The sequence below is a fragment of the Neopelma chrysocephalum genome, unplaced genomic scaffold (genome assembly GCF_003984885.1).
Source record: "Neopelma chrysocephalum unplaced genomic scaffold, ASM398488v2 Primary Assembly neopelma1_215, whole genome shotgun sequence".
Taxonomy (NCBI): Eukaryota; Metazoa; Chordata; class Aves; order Passeriformes; family Pipridae; genus Neopelma; species Neopelma chrysocephalum.
The window spans coordinates 147,150-166,402 of NW_020897877.1; the positions used below are offsets into that span (position 1 = coordinate 147,150).

Genomic DNA, 19,253 nt, shown 5'->3' on the forward strand with positions numbered 1-19,253 from the left:
TATAAATATATGCCACATAAATATATAAATATATAGTATATAAATAAATATATGGTATATAAATAAATTATATATATATGCTTGATTAATATCTACAGTATATATACATATATACTATAAAAATGCATATATTTTATGTACATATAAATTACCAGATACAATACATAAATTTTGCATTCTAGTCTAGTTTTAATGTCTAGTTTTACACATGTATATTTTTGCATAATTTATTTTTGTATCTCTATATAATTTTTGCATATATATAATTTATATGTATATAAAATACCATACACAGTTTACATAAATTTCACATGTGCAGTTTTATACATGTATATTCTTCTATCTGTATAATTTATACACATATAAAACACCAGAGTACACCCAGCATATAAATGTGCATTTTTTTTTTACTTCTGTACAGTATATATAGGTCTACAAAGAGGAGTCTAAAAAACATGTGTGCTCTTTTAATTTAAATATAGATGCATTATATACATATATATACATACATATATAAATATAGATATATTCTTATAGATGTCTTTTACGGGTATATTTTTATATAGATACGGTTATGCATATACAACTTTTATTTTTAAATATAATAAATGATAGATTTATCTAAAAATCTATTTATTTATTTATATTTTAAAGAAAGTTATTTATTTATTTATCTTTTAAAATTATTTATTTATATTTTAAAGAAAGTTATTTATTTATTTATCTTTAAAAATTATTTATTTATTTCTCTATCTTTAAAAATTATTTATTTATCTTTTAAAATTATTTATTTATTTATTTATTTATTTATTTATTTATTTATTTGTATAACAATAATTATTTATTTCCTGGGGGTGTCCAGGTGCTTCCTGCAGCCTTGGGAACACTCCAGCACATGAGAGAGAGCAAAAAATACCCCCTGCCATGAGGGATGGGGGCCACAACTCGTGGTTTGCTCACCCTGGGATGACCTGGGCAACCTGAGGTCTCACAGCTCCTGGCCCTGAGAAGGAACCAGGTGTCCAACACCACCCAGAAATTCCATACTGGAGAAAACGTGGCTTCCTGCCCTTTCCCCGTGGCCCAACCTACAATATTTAACTTAAAGATTGGAGATTCCCAGGGGGAAACCCCGAGTTGCAGGACCCTGGAGCAGCAAAGAAGCTTCGGGCCAGGATTGAAAATTCCAGAGTTTTGTACCTCTGAACACCGGGGCCTTGAGGAGCCTGAGCTGAGCAGGGTTAATTAATGCAAATTAAACAAACGAGCAGGCGTGGGGAAGCCAGGGAAAAGGGCCACAAAGCTGTGGACTGAGAACTGTTCCAAGTGGCAGAGACGTGACACGTGGGGAGGGATCGCTCCGTCCCCAAGGTGGTGGGAGATTGGAGCGGGGACGGGACAGAATGGACTTGGCAGGACTGAACGAGGCTGACGGGAAGAGTTATTGTTTTATGACAAATTAAATAATCACGAAATCCGAAGACAAACAATGCTTTGTTTTGGAGAAGCTTCCTGGTTCCTGCTGTTCCCGAGCCGGCGGAGCTTTGGGTGCCGAGGTGTCACCCAGGTGAGGGTGGGGAAGGGCGAGGGCTGAGCTCCCTGTGTCAACACTGCAGGTGAAAGGACAAGAGGACATAGCCCCAGGATGTGCCAGGAGAGGTTCAGGTTGGATATTAGAGGGAATTTTCTCGTGGAAAGGGTGCTCAGGCATTGGGAGGGGCTGCCCAGGGAGGTTTGGAGTCCCCATCCCTTGGAGGTGCCCAAGGAACCCCTGGATGTGGCCCTCAGTGCTCTGGGCTGGGGGACAAGGTGGGGATGGGGCACAGGGGAGACTCCATGGTCGAGGAGATCTTTTCCAACCTCAGTGATCCTGGGATTCTGTGGCAGCTGGACAGGTGAGACCATTTACCTTCAGAGCACCGTTGCTCCACCACGACGGATCTGCAAACACAGAGGATTCATGGATGTTACCAAACCAACAGAGATTCCTTGGTGTCCCTGGAGCCAAATGACCCAGCTTGGCTCCCGTCCTTGCCACTTCCCCCTCAACTGCAGCCACATCCAGGCTTTTTGCTGGGAATAGTCTCCACCCTGGGCCATCCTTGGACCAATTCTAGATGGTGTTTGAAGGGTTGCACGTCTGGCACGGGCCAAGGTGTGTGTCAGAGGAGAGGGGGATGTTCAGACCTGTGTCCTGGCTTCCTTACCCATTGCACAGGGAGCACAGGGATCAAATCCATAGCCCAGGGCTCCAGCATTTACCTAATCAGTGACCCTATCCCAGGAAAAGGCAGGCTCCAAGGGGATAGGGAACGTGGCTCACAGTGGATCTCTGCTGGAATCAAGGAGCTTAACATTTGTATTAAAATTAACTGAGAAAAGATCTCTGTGTGTCCCTCCAACTGCTTTAAAAACCTTCTGCAGAGTCTACCAGGGAATAGCACAGCACTTCCCTGCTCCAGTGGCTCCGGGGAGGCTGCAAAGAGGGACAGCAGTGGGAGGAAAGCAGAATTCCTTTGTGAAGACTCACCAGGGAGCTCTGCCCGGCCACTCGCAGCTGTGGTCTCCAACTGCTCCCTGCTCAGCTCTTGCAGAACATTCTGGTGAGGCTTTCCAAGGGCAGAGATGTTTTGGGAGATGATCATCCACAGGCAAAGTGGATCCAGTGGGAATCCTAAACACTTCAGTGGGTAGGATGGGGAGGTCTGGTCCAAACACGCCGATGGTGCCTTTTTCCCTGCAAACATAAATGTTAAAAGCAGCTCTCACCCTGCTGAGTTTCGTGTGTGGGTTTCCAGTGCCAGGGAATGGGATCAGGGAGGTGGGAGGGGTCCAAACCCCCAACAAACAACAGGTCCCAGGACGCTGAGAGTGTTGGTTGTAACCATGTTCCCTGGTTGGCATCCAGCAGTGGGTTCCTGGTCCCCCAGGCTCGTGGCACAGCCCAGCAACAGCAGGGCGGAAAGATGCAGCCATTAAAAACCAATTTATCAATCCAGAGCCTTTGGATGTCACCAGGGACACTGGGATGGGAGCCCTGAGCCCCAGAAATCCCCCAAAACCTGCATCCCCTCAGACCCCTGGAGCGGGCCAGACCTCATCCCCGCTGTCTCTCCCCAGATTGCCCCCATGGTTTTGCTCTGTCTGTATTATCCCACAGATCCTGTGCATTTTCCAGGATTTCAGGCCCTCGTGGAGGGCAACACCACCCCTTGGCACGGGTCTGGCTCCTTGGGGAGCCCGGGCCAGCAGCCCCACTGCTGCTCCCCACACATTCCAGCCCCCAGGAGAGAGGCAGGGAGTGGTGGGAGGTTGGGAGCTGTTTGTATTCCCAAGAAAGTGGCATTTCCTTCTGGAGAACATGGGAAAACACCCCAACAGCTACTCGTGCTACAGCCAGAGCTGAACCACCCTTGACCAGGCCGTGTTCACACGTAGCACTGAAGTGATCCAGAGTTATTCCCGGTTATTTTTTGGGAATCAGGATGCTGTGTGTCTCCAGCATGCCCAAATATATCTGGAAATTCAACAAAGAACTGTATTTCCTAAGAAAAATTGTTCTCCCTTCCCTGTTCCCAGCCCAACACACAGTGCTCTGCTCCCCCCCAGCTGTCCCTGTCCTGCCCATTCCTTGAAATCATCAACTCTTTTCCCAGGTCAAGAGCCAAGATCCCACATTTCTCAGGATTTAGTAATCACCATGTGATGGTGTCAGGGTTGGGTTGCAGCGACTGCAAAAAAAAGCAACACCTCCAAAATCCATCTTGGCACAAACAATCCCAACGGATTCGGATCCTTAAACCGAGCAAAAGCTCCTTGGGAATGTGGAGACATCCCTGATGGGTGAGGTGAGGGAGGGTCTGGGCTTAAAAGGGATCATTCCTGGTGCTCAGGCAACAGGGATGTGGCCAACAGGAACATTTTCCCGTGCTGGGCTTGGATAGAGGAGCGGAAAAGAGGGAGCAACCACACTCCTGGCGCTGGGAATGTGCTTTTCTCGGCCTCACAGAACCAGGGGAACCCTTTGCTCTCATCCCATGACTTTGAGAACCTGCTGTAAAACCCAGCCAGGAGCGTGGAGGGCAAAGCAGAGCGTGCTGGGGAATTCCAGAGGCAGCTCCGACGCTGCCCACGGGCCCTTCCATCACCCCAAACCTCCACCTCCAACCGGGAGGAGATAAAAGATTCCCTGCTAATGGCTTTCCACATAAATAGGAGGACCTGCCCCCTCAACCAGTTTACTCAGAGCACTGACCCCCCTGGCTGGGGTCACGGGGAAGCTGTGGGAGGTCCCCAAGTTTTATAAATGAGAGGCTTTCCCTGCCCAGACAGGGCCCAGGAGGCACCCAGGGGCTGGAGACACTGATGGATGGTGCCAAGGGGGTCTGTTGGAGGGGAGCAGAGCCGGGGAGGGATTTACCAAGAGATTTATCAGCTCAGGTGGATTAAGGGGGATTTGTCAGTTGTCTGCTGTCGGCGTCCGCCCCCAAAAAATAACCCTCAAACAATGGCCAAGGGCTGAAAAAATGTTTAGGATGGGGGCAGGAGGCAAAATTACGGTTGTTTCCATGAGGTTTGGTGAGTTGAGGCTCAAATGTGGGGTCCAGGCACCCCAATAAGGGCTGATGGGGGTGAGGAGTGGGTGAGGCAGAGGTGACCTCCAGCAGCAGCTTTCCATCCCCTCCACACCAGATCCCACCAGCTCCCTCAGGGCTCAAGTTTGAGCCCCTCTTTGAGACCCCCAGGGTCTCAAGGGCTGCAAAGACATGTCCCAGCCCCCCCCAGGGGTGAGATCACGACCCAAAACAGAGAAGAGGAAGGCTGGGACTTACCAGACACCGGCCACACCTTCCCAAAGCATCCTTTGGATGAGTTGCTCCCTGGAGATTCCAGGTGTCCAGCTGCACGCTCTGCTTGCCAGGAGAAAGCAGGATTTGGGCAGTGACACCCTGTAAACACAACATCTAATTTTTTTTTCCCCAAGAAAAGCCAAGGGAAGGGTCTAGAAGGGGAAAATGAGACAGACAAGCAGCTTCCTGAGATCTCATTTGGAGCCAGCCAGGGGGCTCCGCTTCATTTATTTCAAGACACTTCATCCCGAAATAAATTAATTCACTGCAGCAAATTGGGCTGTTTTCCTGTTTATTTTTTTAATTGTTCCACGCTGTCCTCGAGTTTCTCAGCAGAACTGGCTTCCAACCCCCAAAATGGGAAATGTTCCCCTTGCAAATGGAAAATACAAACATTTCCAGTGTGGCCACGCAGGGTTTTTTTTTTCCTCCCTCGCTCTCTAAAATCTTTCTGCACTGAGAAATCCAGCTGCAATTTGGCTGCAAAAAAATGGGTTCAAACTGGCCTTGCTGATAACAAACTCCTGAAGCTCAAGGTGCCTGCTCCGAGATCTCCAGATCACCTCCTGCTAGAGCCTGTGGGAAACGCCCTGATCGTAGGATCAGAAGGTTGGAAAAGGCCTCCAAGATCCCCAAGCCCAAGCTGGGTTTGTGCCAGGGATGGGGCAAAATTCAGGACGCACACACGAGGTTTAAAAATCAGGACATTTTCCCAGTGTTTGGCCACTGCTGGGTGGGAGGGAGGAACGGCCAGGAGGACACACGGAGCAAAAATACACGGTGGCCACCTCTCTTTTCCCCCTGAGCCAGGAGGGACCCACGAGGATCAACAGGTCCAACTGCTGGCCCTGCACAGCCAACGATCCCACCCCGGGATTCCATGGGCCACCCCGGCTCTGAGCCAGCCTTCCAGCCCAAACTGGGCCCTGTCTGGGCTCCCTCCCGAGGACCACACTCCAGAGGAAGGCTCAGCTGGTTCCCATCCCCGTCCTGCCCCCGATGAGCTCCAGATGTGGGGTGGGTGTTCCGGGACGCTCCGGGGGGGAGGTGGAGGCAGCTCGGGCTGCTGCTGCTGCTGCTTTTATCTCCTTCCCTTTGTTTATGAAGAGAGGATCAGCCCGTGGCTGCCAACAATTTACTCTGGCGAGGGCACCCCTCCAGAAACACTTTTACTGTGAACACGGATCCCCTTCCATCGGCTCCAGATGGAGACCCAGAAGGGGCCACTAAATTCTGGGGGAGTTGGAGCCCACCCCGGTGTCTCCCAGTGGGAGCAAGGAGAGCACAGCCCACTCTGCTCAACCAGCTTCCCACAGGTTTCTCCTCCTCGGGCATGGAGGGTCCAGCTGGATCTGGGGCATCCCAAGGGCTGTAACATCCCATGAGGCCCAACCCAAGTGGGATGCAAAGCCCTAAAATCCTCTCGGTGTGAGGGTGGGGAGGCCCTGGCACAGGTTGCCCAGAGAAGCCCCATCCCTGGAAATGTCCAAGGCCAGGTTGGAGCAACCTGGGCTGGTGGAAGGTGGGTGGGAAGAGATGAGTTTAAGGTCCCTCCCAGCCCAAACCATTCCACGATTCCCTGCTAAAAACGAGCTGCAGGAGGCTTTTCCCCATGAACCCACTTCACAGGGCTCAAAAGGCGCCGCTGTGGCAGCCGTGGGGAAGAGGGAGTCAAAATTGGTTATTTCAGAGCAAAACTTCCCCTGTCAGCAGGACCCTGAGGCTGGAGAGGTGCCCTTGGGCAGGGAGCTCACCTGTGCCGTGGTGCTGCCCATGGATGTCCTGCTCCTGAAGAGCTCTGCTGGATTTGGGAGGCCAAAAACTGGATGAAGCTGAAGCCTCTTTTCCCAGCAAGATGGAGTTGGTGTTTTCCCTCCCGGGCCTGCTGGTAGAAAACTGGGTTAAGAGCAGCCAGCATCTGCTCAAGGTTATTTATTGCTTTTAGGAGGCGAGTTTTTATTGGGGATTATTTTTGTCTTCTCTTATTTTTGGTGCCTGAGTTATGGAAACCTCCTGGATGCACCAGCACCCCCTCGGAGAGGCGTCGAATGTTTGCCAGGCAAAGGCAGCTTTGGCAGGAGCCTCCCTGCTCCATGAGCATCCTCCCAGGCTGGACCAGGGAGCTCTGTGCCACCAGCCCGGTTTGACATGGGCCTGGAGTGCCAGGACGAGGGGGAATGGCTTCCCACTGCCAGAGAGATGGGTTAAATGGGATACTGGGAAGGAATTCCTCCCTGGGAGGGTGGGCAGGCCCTGGCACAGGTTTTCCCAGAGAAGCTGTGGCTGCTCCATCCCTGGAAGTGTCCAAGGCCAGGTTGGACAGGGGTTGGAGCACCCTCATGGCAGGAACACAGTGACACATCCAGGTCATCTCCCAGTGCCCAAAACACCCTCTGTCCCATCCTCCTCATGGAGCCATTTCCCCCTCACTTTATCAACCCAAACATTGAGGATTTCCCCCCACGCCCAGTTCAGCCCTAAGTCCTTTTCCACAGGGCTGCTGCAGCCCTGCAGGGAATGAGCTGGGCCAGGAGCTCCCCCTTTCCCAGGAGACCAGGTCAATTTTTTTTTAATTTTTTTTTTTTAATCCTCACTCTTATTTACTGTGACTCTGCCAAGAAGGTGCTCGGGGCTTTACGAGCCCCACGCGAGTCCGTCTGCCTGGGGAGTTGATTCAGGGCAGCTCCTTGCACAGGCTGGCACAACCCCAAACCCTTCTGATTCCAGCCTGGCTGTTTGGAAAGGGATTAAGGTAGAAATTAGAGCAGCAAGGAGAGCCTGGTCTAGCAAGGAGAGCCTGGTCTAGTGGACCCATGGCAGGGGGTGTGGAACGAGATGAGCTTTAAGGACCCTTCCAACCCAGAGCATTCCAGGATTTTATGATCCTGACTCTTTCAAGAACTCCCTGTACTCAGCAGTGCCTCTGCACCACACCTGGAAGAAGCTCCCACAGACACCACACCCTCCAGGGTCACGTCTTACTGGGGTGTAAAGATTTGGGTAACTCTGAGCAGAACACAGCACATGGTGTCTCTCCTTTCCCACTGTTTTCCTCCTCCCTGGAAAATGTCAAAGAGGGAGCAGCCACAAACAACCCTGTCTTCACACTGTGCTGTTCACAGGGCTGTGGTTTGGGGCTGGTTTGGGGTTTTTTCTTCCAGGCTGGGGGACGCAGTGATTTTGCAAAATGTGGCACCAGCCCATGGACAGGGAAGTTGTTTTACCCCTTAAAAATTCCTTCCAGGTCAGGTTGGACACCTGGTTTAGTAGGAGGTGTCCCTGCCCCTGGCATGGGGTGGGACTGGATGAGCTTTAAGGTCCCTTCCAACCCAAATCATTCCATGATTCTGTGGTTCAATGGCCACGTCTCCAGTGAGAATAAAACATCATCAGGAGCTCCGTGAGCTGCAGAGTCCTCCCCAAAAAAACAATCTCCGTCTCCCCCCGAGTTCATCAGCTGGGTCCTCCGGTAACACACTCCCTCACGTGTCATCAGGAAGGAATTTGGGCCCTGTTTGATGATCAGAGAGGGATCAGGATCACAGTTCTCCCACCCCAAAGCACGTCAGCAGGTCTTTCAAGCCTCCCTCGCCCTGTGTAGACCGGCCAAGGACCTGCTCCTTCCCGGGCATCCCCGGCCCCCCCTCATCAATCAAAGCATTCCTGGTTTCCTCTCGGTGTCCGTGAACGCTCACAGAGGTTTCTTCTTCAAAAAAACTTCATCTGGGCAATTGTTCAAAAATGTTCCAATTACCTGCTCCTTTTAAGCTCTGATGACGGCCCGTGGAGCCGTAATTTAACCCAGACCTGCAGACGTCTGGTTTAAGGTTAAAAAGTCCTCCAAGCTGAGCTTCAGCCAGCAGAGCCACGAAAAATCAACTTGCCCCGTGTTAATTTGGGGTTCCTCTCGTTAAAAAAGCCGTGGAGGAGCCCCCATGGGGGTCTGACCTCGTGTTATCCCAACTTCACACGGTCAGTGGAAGGATTCATGGAAGCAGATCCCAAGGAGGAGTTAAAAATCCCAGAGTCATTAAGGCTGGAAAAGAGCTTTAAAATCTTTGAGTCCAATCATCAACCCAGCACCACCACCATGGTCACCACTAACCCACATCCACATATTTTTTGAACATTCCCAGGGATGGTGACTCCACCACTGCCCAGGGCAACTTGTTCCAGGGCTTTACAGCCCTTTCCATGAGGAATCCTGCACACAAACCACCCACAGCAGGGGGGGGTTCAGCACTTAAGTATTTCAAATGGGAATAAACAAAGATCTTTTCTCCCAGATGTTAATTTTGTTAAGGTTAGGGTTGCTTCCTTCTCCCTCACAGACACCCACTGCGGATTCACAACCCCCCAAGACCCAAAAAACCCCAAAGTCCACCTGCCCCAAAACCCCTGGGGCTCCCACTGCACCACCTTCCCCCCAGCAGGAAGGTTTTGGGCATTAAAATGAATTTTTAACCCAGCTCAGTTTTCTGAAGGGGAAAATTCCCAAGGAAAGGAGGACGTAGAGAGGTTCAAGAACGTAGGTAGCTCCAAAACAGGATTAGACATTTCTGTGGATGTCAGGAACAGCTAAATCCCATACAATTAATGATCATCAGCCTGGCTGGGATGGAACCCAAGGGATGCAAGACTCCTGGAAATATCGCTGGAGAGCAGGACAAGAGCAGGAGCAGCATCATTGCTGAATATCCCAAGTTGGAAGGGATCCACAGGGATCACCGAGCCCAACTCCCGGCCCTGCACAGGACTGGAGCATCTCCCCCTCTCTCCACACACAGTGGGAATGTTCTGGTGGGATTCTGGCTCTGTCCCAGCTCAGGAGCTTCTGTGGGAGCAGAGAGAAGAGAGAAGAAAGGGCTGGATTGGCTGGGAGAGCCAGGACAGGACAAGTAGTGGAGTCACCAAGCTGGAAATGTTCCAAAAACGGGTGGATGTGGCACTTCACGAAATAATTTGGGCAAGAGGGGGTGTTTGGGCTTGATGATCTTGGAGGTCTTTTCCAACTTTAAAGGTTCTGTGATTCCCTGTGAAGAAATCAGCACTTTTTGTGCCGAATTTGTAGCCCAGGCACCTCAGAACTTCGGAGCAAGGAGCCAAAAGTACCTCTACGTCCGGGCGATTTATTCCAGAGGTTTCATGGGAATTCCCAATGGCTTTTAGCAGCACTCAGCCATTACTCACTCCTTACCTGTGACAGTTCAGCAGGGAGGGGGGGGAACACCCCCAGCACCCAGCAGTGCCACGGAGGGAGCACATCCAGAGCCTCTGGCAGCTCCCTGATCGCTCCCAGGTGGGTGCCACGGAGCCGGAGCCGGGAGTGATTCCAGGCTGGGAATGGGAGCCAGCATCTCCCTGCAAGCAGATGTCCCAGAGGGGAACATTAGAGCCTTCAGTTACCCAATTAAAAGCATGTTGGAGGGGGATTTGATTGCTTGGTTTGACAGAGGGAGGAAAACCCTCCGGGTCCTGGCAGGGACGAGGATTTACGAGTTGCTTCGGGTCGCTCTGCCTGGTCTTGGTATTTAGCAAAGGAGCAACAAAACCCCCCCCCAAAAAACCAAGGAGGGATGGTGTCTGCATTCCTGCTGCTTGAATCAGACATCTTTCCTGGCAGCTCCAGTCCCTCCCAGCTCCAGGGACTCCGGGGAGGGGCAGCAGTGGATGCACTGGAGCAGGTCTGACATCCAGCACCGAGGGCTGCCCGTGGGCCACATCCTCCCCCTCAGAGGTGGAAATGATTCCCTGTCACTTGTGAACTCCCTCCCAGGGATGTGCTGGATGTTCTCTCCCAGTTTGCTGAAGGGCAGGATCCACCTTCTTCCTGCTCCAGAGGCCTGGAATGAACCCTGCTGGGTGCCTGCCCCAGGGATCCCCAGCTCCCTCCCCTTCCTCTCCCTGGAACAAAACATCACCTCAGGTTGGGAAAGGAGTGAAGACAAAACTCCCAGACTTCCTGCAGAGGGTGAACAGCACCCAGGAACACCTCTGGACACGAGAGATTTAGGATCACCTCTATTTATTGCCAAACCCCAGTGTCTGAGCACCTCCCTTGGCACCCGCCCTCCCTCCTCACCTGCTCCTGGCCAGGAATTCCCTGTGCTCCCACCTTCCCCTTCCCCTCATGCCTCAATCCAACGTGTCTGGTGTTTCTCTTCGAGGCAATGCTGAAATGAGAGGAGAAAAGTTATAAGTTATTTCAAAGCTCTCTGCTTCAAAAAAACATCCAACCCAAATTTAGGCACCGCGAAGCCATAAACGTTCCTTTTTATTGCACACACAAAATAACCCTCTGCAATATGATTCCTCTCAATTTATGGTTCTCCCAGAGCCATTAATTCAGCCCAGGTCTTTTCTTCTTCTTTTTTTTTTTTTTTTTAATTCTTTTATTCTTCCCCCCCCCTCCCAACTTGAAGTCAAATAATTCATAAATACTTCGCCCTGGATTGTGCTTTATGAGCATTACGATGATCACTTGACTGTGGAAATGCCTGTGAAGTTATTAAGGGAGTTTTAATACACCACAGACTCCCCAGAGGGGCAGAGCAACTCCATCACACTCTGGAGGGAAGAGCTCTCTTGTGAGGCTCTTTATTTAGCCAAACAATCAGGATTTTACAGCCCAGATATCTCTGAATCGAGTCAATCACAACCTCTGGGGTGGGTTTTGGTTTGTTGTGCTCCAGCATCCTCCTGGAGTGAGATGTGACTTAGACCCACAAGCCTCCATATCATTTTCAGACCCAAACCCAGAAAAAAAGACTAAAAAAATAAAAAAAATGCTCAGAGGAGCATCAGCAAAACCATTGGATGGTTGGGCTTGATGGTCTCCGAGATCTTTTCCAACCTTAACAGCTGGATTTGATGATTTTAGAGGTCTTTTCCAACCTGATTTTATGCTAAAAACATGAAGAAGAGCAGGTCACTGACCTCCTTGGAATCTCCAGGTAGGAAGGAGGCATGGAAAAGTCGGATTTCCCTGGGCAGACGCTGCTTTTTCTGTTGTCCTTGCTGTTGAAATTCAGAAATTCAGTCCCAGGGGTGAAAGTCAGAGCTGGAAACCTTTGGTTTATTTTAGGGAAAGAGGGAAACATAACAATTAAATTACAAATAGGAACTCACAGAATCAAACAGATTTTCTGGGGTTGCTGGGCCACACCAGGGCTTTCCTTGGGGTATCCCCCCCCAAAAAAAGGGGGGCTTTGGATCTGGAATTTCCGGATTCTGCGTTTCTCCTCCTCGTTTTCCCGTGCAAACCAACCAAGGCCCACGAACTGCGGAGCCAAACATCAGTGGGAGCACTTTTGGATCCCCTGAGAGCTGCTGGGGGATGACACCCCCCCCTCTTCAGCCCCCAAAACCCCCCCTGACCTCCCCCAGGACCACCCAGGAAGAGCTGCAAGGGGAGCCCCCGAGTCCTCCCTGCTGCTGAACCTCCTCTGCTCCCCGGGAAATCCACGTTTTTCCCCTTGTAAAGAACTCCTCAGGCAGTTGCCTCCGTATCTCCAAGGTGTCTTCGAGCCACGGAGGTGCAAATATTTATCCATACTTGGAATTGCAGAGTGAAGCCTGACTAAGTGTTCCCAGACACTCGAGCTGTTGTTGTTTTAAGACCTGGGCCCGTGGACACCTGGCTGGAATTAATCAGCAGATGGGAACAGGGAGGCAGAGCAGAGCCCTCATTAACCCTTCACACATCAATGTCAAGGTCACAGGGGGGTTCAGCCTGGACCTGTCAACAGCCTGGGAATCCCAAAGCAAGGAATGTCCTTCCCGGAGCGGGGCATGAACTGGAAGCAGGATTTATCACCCCGCTGTCACCACCGAGCTGAGGCTCTGCCTCGGGAATAGCAGCAGGAGTAAATGTTTATGACTAGATAATAAAACACCAGAGCAAACCCACCTTCTGCCCAGGCTCTGCCTCAATCCAGGAGCTGAAGCATCTCCTGAAGGGAAAGGATCCACTTTGCACCGGGTGGTTTCGAGCGGAAAGTTTGGATTATTTGGGTAGTGGGTTATTGGGGAGAATTTCTTGGTTGGATTGGATATCGGGAAAATTTCTTCACTGAAGGGGTTGTCCAGCCCTGGCAGTGGGGAAGTGGCAACCCTGGAAGTGTCCAATAAATTAAATTAAAATAAATTAAATCCAATAAATGTGTGGATGTGGCACTTGGGGACGTGGATCCGCGGCGGATCCGAGCTCAGGTGGGATCACATCCTCCACCCCTCACACCCCCTGAGCAGCTCCCCCAACCATCAGCTGCTGCCTCCCTCTCCAGCCAGGAGCTGGGAACGGAACAGAGACCCCAGGAGCTGAACACAGCCCAGGGAAGCCAAAAAACACACAGCCAGGAACTTCCAAAGCTCCTCTGCCTCCTGCAAAGCCAGTCCCAGCCAGGCAGGGATTTTCACCACGGTCACCTGGACCCCAAACAATGCACTCCCTGAGCCCCCAGGTCAGCACAAACACCCCCAGATCAGCACAAACACCCCCCAAAAGCTCCTTGCCCAGCTCTGTTGATGTCTCTCGGGGTGTTTTTCACACCCAGGGAAGTCAAACTGGCGACGGGGGAAGGAGGATTTGCTGCCCCCCACCAAGGGGGGGGAAGTTTTGCTCTTGAGGAGATGTAAACAAGCCCTGGAGCAGGTCAGGCCCCCGGTGCCCTCTTTTATCAGGGCTCCTTTCTTTTGGCATAAACACCAGCCCCAGGTCAGGGCCTGTAATCTGTCCCAGCTGCTTTTCCAAGGGTTGATCCAAAGGCTTCAAACCTGAAGTGTGGGGGGTGAAATAGTCCCCACCCGCTGCTTTCTCTCTCTTTAGAGTCGATTTTCAATCCCAGAACTTCTTCCCCAGGTACCAGGGGGTTGGGGGATGGTTCCTCCAGGAGGTTGGTTCCTCCATGGGAGGTGGCCGTGGCTCTTCTCCTCCTCCTCCACAGCTCCAGGAGCACTGAGCTGGCACAGGGCACTGCTGGACACGGGGCTTTATCCTGGAGCAGAGCCCTGTGGGGTCAGGGAACACCTGGAGCTGTGCCAGGGGAGGTTTGGGTGGGATCTTCCTCCCTAGAGGGTGCTGGGGCACTGCCCAGGCTCCCCAGGGCAGTGGGCACAGCCCCAAGGCTGCCAGAGTTCCAGAAGGGTTTGGATGATCCCCTGAAGGACAGGGTGGGATTGTTGGGGTGTCCTGGGGTTGGACTGGATGATCCTTGGGGTGTTCCTTCCAGCTCAGGATGTTCCATGGGTCTGTGAGTGGCTGGGAGGGAACCACGAGCCCTTGGCCTGTCAGGGAGTTTATCCCAAGCTCTCAGCCAAGGTCTCCATGTCCCAGGATCCATCCCCAGCACAAACTCGTCTCACAAAGCCCAGTCCAACATTCCCAGTGTTTATCCAGGACTCAGGAGTGTCTCTGTCCCCAGGGACATCAAGGCTTGCCCAGGCACTGGATCAGTGACCGTGGCCGTGCCCTTGTTGAGCCTGAGCTGCCCAACCCTCACCCCAGCCCTCCCTGAGCTCCAGCAGAGGGAAATCCCGACCCACAATCATTGTTCTTCAGCTGGAATGAGTCCAACCCAATCCCACATTTCAAAGACTTCCCCCATCCCAGGATGGGTTGGGTGGGAAGGGACCTTAAAGCCCATCCAGTCCCACCCCTGCCATGGGCAGGGACACCTCCCACTATCCCAGCCTGGCCTTGGGCACTTCCAGGGATTCCTTGAGGTGAATTCCTCGAGTCTTTCCTTCCTGGACTGTGCAAACAGCTTTAGAAATCAAATTAAAAAAATCAGGAAGAGGAAGGATTTTTTCTCTTCAGGTCAACCCAGACTGAAACCTTTCCCATTTGCCTCAGCAAACCAGGTTTTTTTTCCTTAAGTGGAGACAATGAAAGCATCTTGTTCTCCCCAAAATAAAACGTGTCTCTGTTTGTAAATTCATCTTTGAAGGCACTTGTGGTCCCCTGCCTTTCCTAATTAAAGGCAGGCAGATCTCAACTGGGGGAACACCACAGTGTAATAATAAAATTTAATTTCAAGCATATCTCAAACAAAGCCTGCAGATTTTCAGTCCCAAAATAATCCTTTTTTGTTGTTGTTGTTTTTTGGTTCAAGTTGTAAATAATTTCAAAGGCACCAAAATAACTTTTTTTTCTCTACAAACAAACGTTTCATCTTAATTTCAGCTCCCAGTGATCAGAGTCAGACTCTTCCCAGTGGTGCCCAGGAAGTGGATAAGAGGGAAGGGCAGGAGTTGAGAGAGAGAAATTCCCTTTAAACAGAGGAGAAATTTTATATTTAATTTTTTTTTTTTTTAAATTAAGGGTGGCCAAATGCTGGAGCAGATTGTGCAGGGTGGTTGTGGAGTCTCCATCCTTGGAGATGATCAATCCCTGGACCTGGACAAGGTGGAGGAGGAGGAGGCCCATGGGAAGACCATGAGGATGAACAAGGCCAAGTGCCAGGTCAAGGGCTCACATCCCAGAAATCCATCCGTGTCCTGGGCTCATCCCACAGCAGGTGAGGGGGGAATTCTGCTCCTCTGCTCAGCTCAGGTGAGACCCCCCCTGCAGAGCTGCCTCCACATCTGGGATCCCAAAATAAGGATGTGGAGCTGCTGGAATAAGTCCAGAGGAGGCCATGGAGATGCTCCAAGGGTTGGAGCCCCTCTGCTCTGGAGCCAGGCTGGGAGAGCTGGGGGGGTTCACCTGGAGAAGGGAAGGATCCAGGAAGACCTCAGAGCCCCTTCCAGGGCCTAAAGGGGCTCCAGGAGAGCTGGAGAGGGACTGGGGACAAGGGATGGAGGGACAGGACACAGGGAATGGCTTCAAACTGAGGGCAGGGATAGGTGGGATATTGGGAAGGAATTCCTCCATGTGAGGGTGGGGAGGGGCTGGGATGGAATTCCCAGAGAAGCTGTGGCTGTCCCATCCCTGGGAGTGTCCAAGGCCAGGTTGGAGCAACCTGGGATGGTGGGAGGTGTCCCTGCCCAGGGCAGGGGGTGGCACTGGATGGGATTTAAGATCCCTCCCATCCCAAACCATTCCGGGATTCTGTAACCCCGGTTTTTTGGAAAAAAAACCCCAACATCTTAGCCCGTCTTTAAGGCTGGGAGGGAGGTGAACTTACCTTTTCTGGGAGAAAAATCCGCAGGGAATCTCCCTCCGTCCATCTCCTGGTGCGCGGGGCCCTCTGGAGCCCGCGCCGCGCATCGCCCGCGGCTGCCGATGGATCCAGCGCGCTCCCGGCTGGATCCGCCGCCGGGAACAGCTGGATTTGCTGGAATGACAAAACCATCGGCACCGCCGGACGAGCCAGTGATTCCTATGGCGGGTTTATACAGGTAGGAAAGGAATTTTGGGGGGGGATCCGCGTCGCTGCGACCCGCAGGGCTTGAGGAATGTCCCAGTGGGCACCGGCTAAAAACGAGCACCAAATCCAGGGAAATAAAAGCAGGATGGTCGCAGGACAGGCAGTGACATTCCAAAAGGGTCACATCCTCCCCCTCGCGGGAGTGTTTGGTTCGTAGAGTGGGAAAAACACACTGGTAGGGAACAGGAAACGTGTTATTCCAGGGGAAAGAGCACGTGGAGATGGGAGAGAGATGGAAAAAAAGCTGCTTGGGAAAACACCCAGCACCAGGAAGGACCCGATCCTGGATATTGCCTCCTCCAGCTGGACAGGACTCTGCAGGAGCTGGGCTCAGCACGGAATTCCCAGAGGAATTGCAGTGCTGGGAAGCGAGTTGGGTGCAGGGCTCGCTGTGCACATCCCGGCATCCCTGAGGAAAAGGGAGTCCCAACAAATCCGCCGTCCCTGGCAAGCAGAGCTGGGCCAACAACTCACTGCGTGCTCAATGAAATTCCTCCGGGATCAGATGGATGGAGTTTGGACAGGGAACACCTGCTCCAAGGCCCGGGACAGCAGCCAGTAGATGGCATTCACATTCCATACGTGTGCTGCCATGGCAGGCTTGGGCTGCTCTGGGAAACGAGAAAAGAACATTTTTTTCATGGAAAAACGAAGGTAAAGGCAAATATTCAGCCGAGGTGACCCTGAAGACTTTGATAATTAACTTTGGAGCCATCAGGTGCTGCAGACTTCCTGGTGTTTCCTGTCCCCGTGGATCTTCTGTCAGCTTCTAACAGAGAATCCCAGGATGGTTTGGGTGGGAAGGGACCTTCAAGCCCATCCAGTGCCACCCCCTGCCGTGGGCAGGGACACCTCCTACTAGCCCAGGTTGCTCCAACCCGCCTTTGGACACTTCCAGGGATGGGGCAGCCACAGCTTCTCTGGGAATTCCATCCCAGCCCCTCCCCACCCTCACATGGAGGAATTCCTTCCCAATATCCCACCTTTCCCTGCCCTCAGTTTGAAGCCATTCCCCCTTGCCCTGTCCCTCCATCCCTTGTCCTCAGTCCCTCTCCAGCTCTCCTGGAGCCCCTTTAGGCCCTGGAAGGGGCTCTCAGGTCTCATTGGATCCTTCCCTTCTCCAGGTGAACCTCCCCAGCTCTCCCAGTTGGTCTCCCTGGGATTTTCTCCTCGTCTGCATTATTGAAAACGACCCTTTCAGTGCAAAAACTTTCCCTGACATCCAACCTGAACCTCTCCTGGTGCAACCTGAGGCCGTTCCCTCTTGTCCTGTCCCTTGTTCCCTGGGAGCAGAACCCGATTCCCACCTGGCTCCCCCTTCCTGTCGGGTCTGGAGTGGGAGAAAATCCCGGTGTCTTCAGTCACCTTCAGATTTGCAAAAGAACCAGCAGGGCTCAGGGTCTGGATGCAGTTCTGGACATCCCTGGAGCAGGGAGCAGGGGTTCACCCTCCCGGGATGAGCGGGACCTTCTGGCACGTGTCTGTCTGTCCAGAACCCGGCCCCAGTGCCTGAGGTTTGGGGACAAATCAGCCCTGCAAGCTGGACCATTAAATCCCGCATCCCCTTTTACTTCCTCAGGGAATGATGCACCGCATTAAAATCCCTCCCACCCCTCCTCCAGGACCAGGATGACGGGCATCCCTGTCTCCCACTGCAAGGAGAGGGTGTGCTCAGCCCCTGGCAGCCCCGTCCGGATCCATCCGGAGGAAGGATGCGGGCAGAGATTCGGTGCCTCGCAGCCCATTGGAGGAGCGCTGGCACTGGCAGGGGGGTCCTTCGGGCTCCTGTCCCCACCCCCCTCCTCCAGACTCCCCTCCCTGTCCCCAGCGCCATCCTCACACACACACAAAAGCAGGGAATTAGCTGCCTTAGGGCAGCCGAGGCTTAGCCAGCTGCGGGCGGAAAATCGGAATAAAATACCTTGGAGGGGAGGGGAGAGAAGGGAGGGGAAGGAGGCGGCAGAGGAAGCAGCAGCCATGGAAGAATACAAATAACTGCCCTCAATCCATCCCTCTTTCCCGACCGAACCACAAAGCCACGGATGCCGCGCGAGAAGCCGACCTGGATGCATCCCCACGTTCCATCTGCATCCGGATCCAGGGGCTGCACCTCCTGAGCCGTCTCTCCCACCGGGAGGAATGCCGAGCCGGGATACGGGCAGGATCAGCTTTGTTCCTCGCTAAGCGGTGAGTAGGGCACCGGCCGGGAGAGAGGTGGGACACCGGGAGAATCCTCCCGCCCCGGGCTTGGCTTCGCTGCCTTTCCTTCCCTTCCCTTCCCTTCCCTTCCTCCCTCCATGATGCCTCCAGGGTTGGCAGAAAGCAGCTGACGGGGAGGGAGGGGGAAGGTGGGATCTCTCCCGGAGCTCCAGAGCGTCTGTTTGTGCTGCATTTCAGGGAAATAAAAAAAAAATGGGGAGAGGTGGGACGGTGCCAGAGGCACCCCCTGAGCCAGGTGTGGGCTGGAGGGGGAAGAATCCAGGAGGGATTCTGGGAGATCCGGGCAGGGAGAGAGCCCTGCAATGCTGACAGCCAGCTCATTTTTTGCTGATTCCAGTGCCTGGGATACAGAAGGATGCTGGATTTACTCAGGCCTCGTTCCTTTAAAGCAAAATTCACAGAGATTTCTCTCCTCCAGATCATCCCCAGCCTCCAAGGGAAGCAGGAAAAGCTCTGGCACTGGGGAAGAGCCTCCTAGCAAGGGGCAAACTCTGCTTGGTGCTGATGTCCCTGCTCTGGGGGATGGACAGAGCAGCTCCATCCACCCAGGAAATCACCCTGCATCCCTTATCCTGGCAGAAATATGTTCCTATCCAGCCAGTGCCTGGAATAATTCAAAGGCTGAGCCAGGAGGAACATTCCCAACCATCCTGCAGTGGGTGGGATAATGTCCCTGCCCAGCACAGGAGCTGATTCCACCTGAGGATGTTCTAGAGAAGGTCAGGCCTGACCTTGTTCCCTCGGGGCAGGATCCAGCTGGGAATGGTGTGTCTGCTCTCCCCAACCATTGCTGGTCCCGAGTCCTGAGCCCGAC

At 52.5% G+C, this 19,253-nt stretch overlaps 2 protein-coding genes across 4 annotated transcripts in view; one reads left to right on the plus strand and one right to left on the minus strand.

Annotated features, from left to right (window-relative positions):
- The window catches only part of ATCAY (ATCAY, caytaxin), a 34,450-nt gene that overhangs the window by 3,521 nt on the left and 11,676 nt on the right, over positions 1-19,253 (plus strand). For 2 of the 3 annotated variants that reach the window (XM_027703256.1, XM_027703259.1), the window contains exons 2-3: positions 6,561-6,566; positions 7,299-7,309. The gene's annotated coding sequence lies outside the window, so the exon portion shown is untranslated. Of the gene's footprint in view, positions 1-6,560; positions 6,567-7,298; positions 7,310-10,332; positions 10,345-19,253 lie in introns of those variants that run through there. The other variant, XM_027703258.1, reaches the window with a different exon arrangement.
- The window catches only part of LOC113977267, a 24,481-nt gene continuing 5,990 nt past the window's right edge, over positions 763-19,253 (minus strand). The window contains exons 2-9 of the mRNA XM_027703260.1: positions 12,760-12,802; positions 11,787-11,918; positions 10,933-11,023; positions 10,048-10,211; positions 6,605-6,735; positions 4,833-4,949; positions 2,531-2,737; positions 763-1,941 (exon numbers count right to left, since the gene is read on the minus strand). Coding sequence (XP_027559061.1) covers positions 1,862-1,941; positions 2,531-2,737; positions 4,833-4,949; positions 6,605-6,735; positions 10,048-10,211; positions 10,933-11,023; positions 11,787-11,818 — 822 coding nt within the window. The 5' untranslated portion in view covers positions 11,819-11,918; positions 12,760-12,802 and the 3' untranslated portion in view covers positions 763-1,861. The remainder of the gene's footprint in view (positions 1,942-2,530; positions 2,738-4,832; positions 4,950-6,604; positions 6,736-10,047; positions 10,212-10,932; positions 11,024-11,786; positions 11,919-12,759; positions 12,803-19,253) is intronic.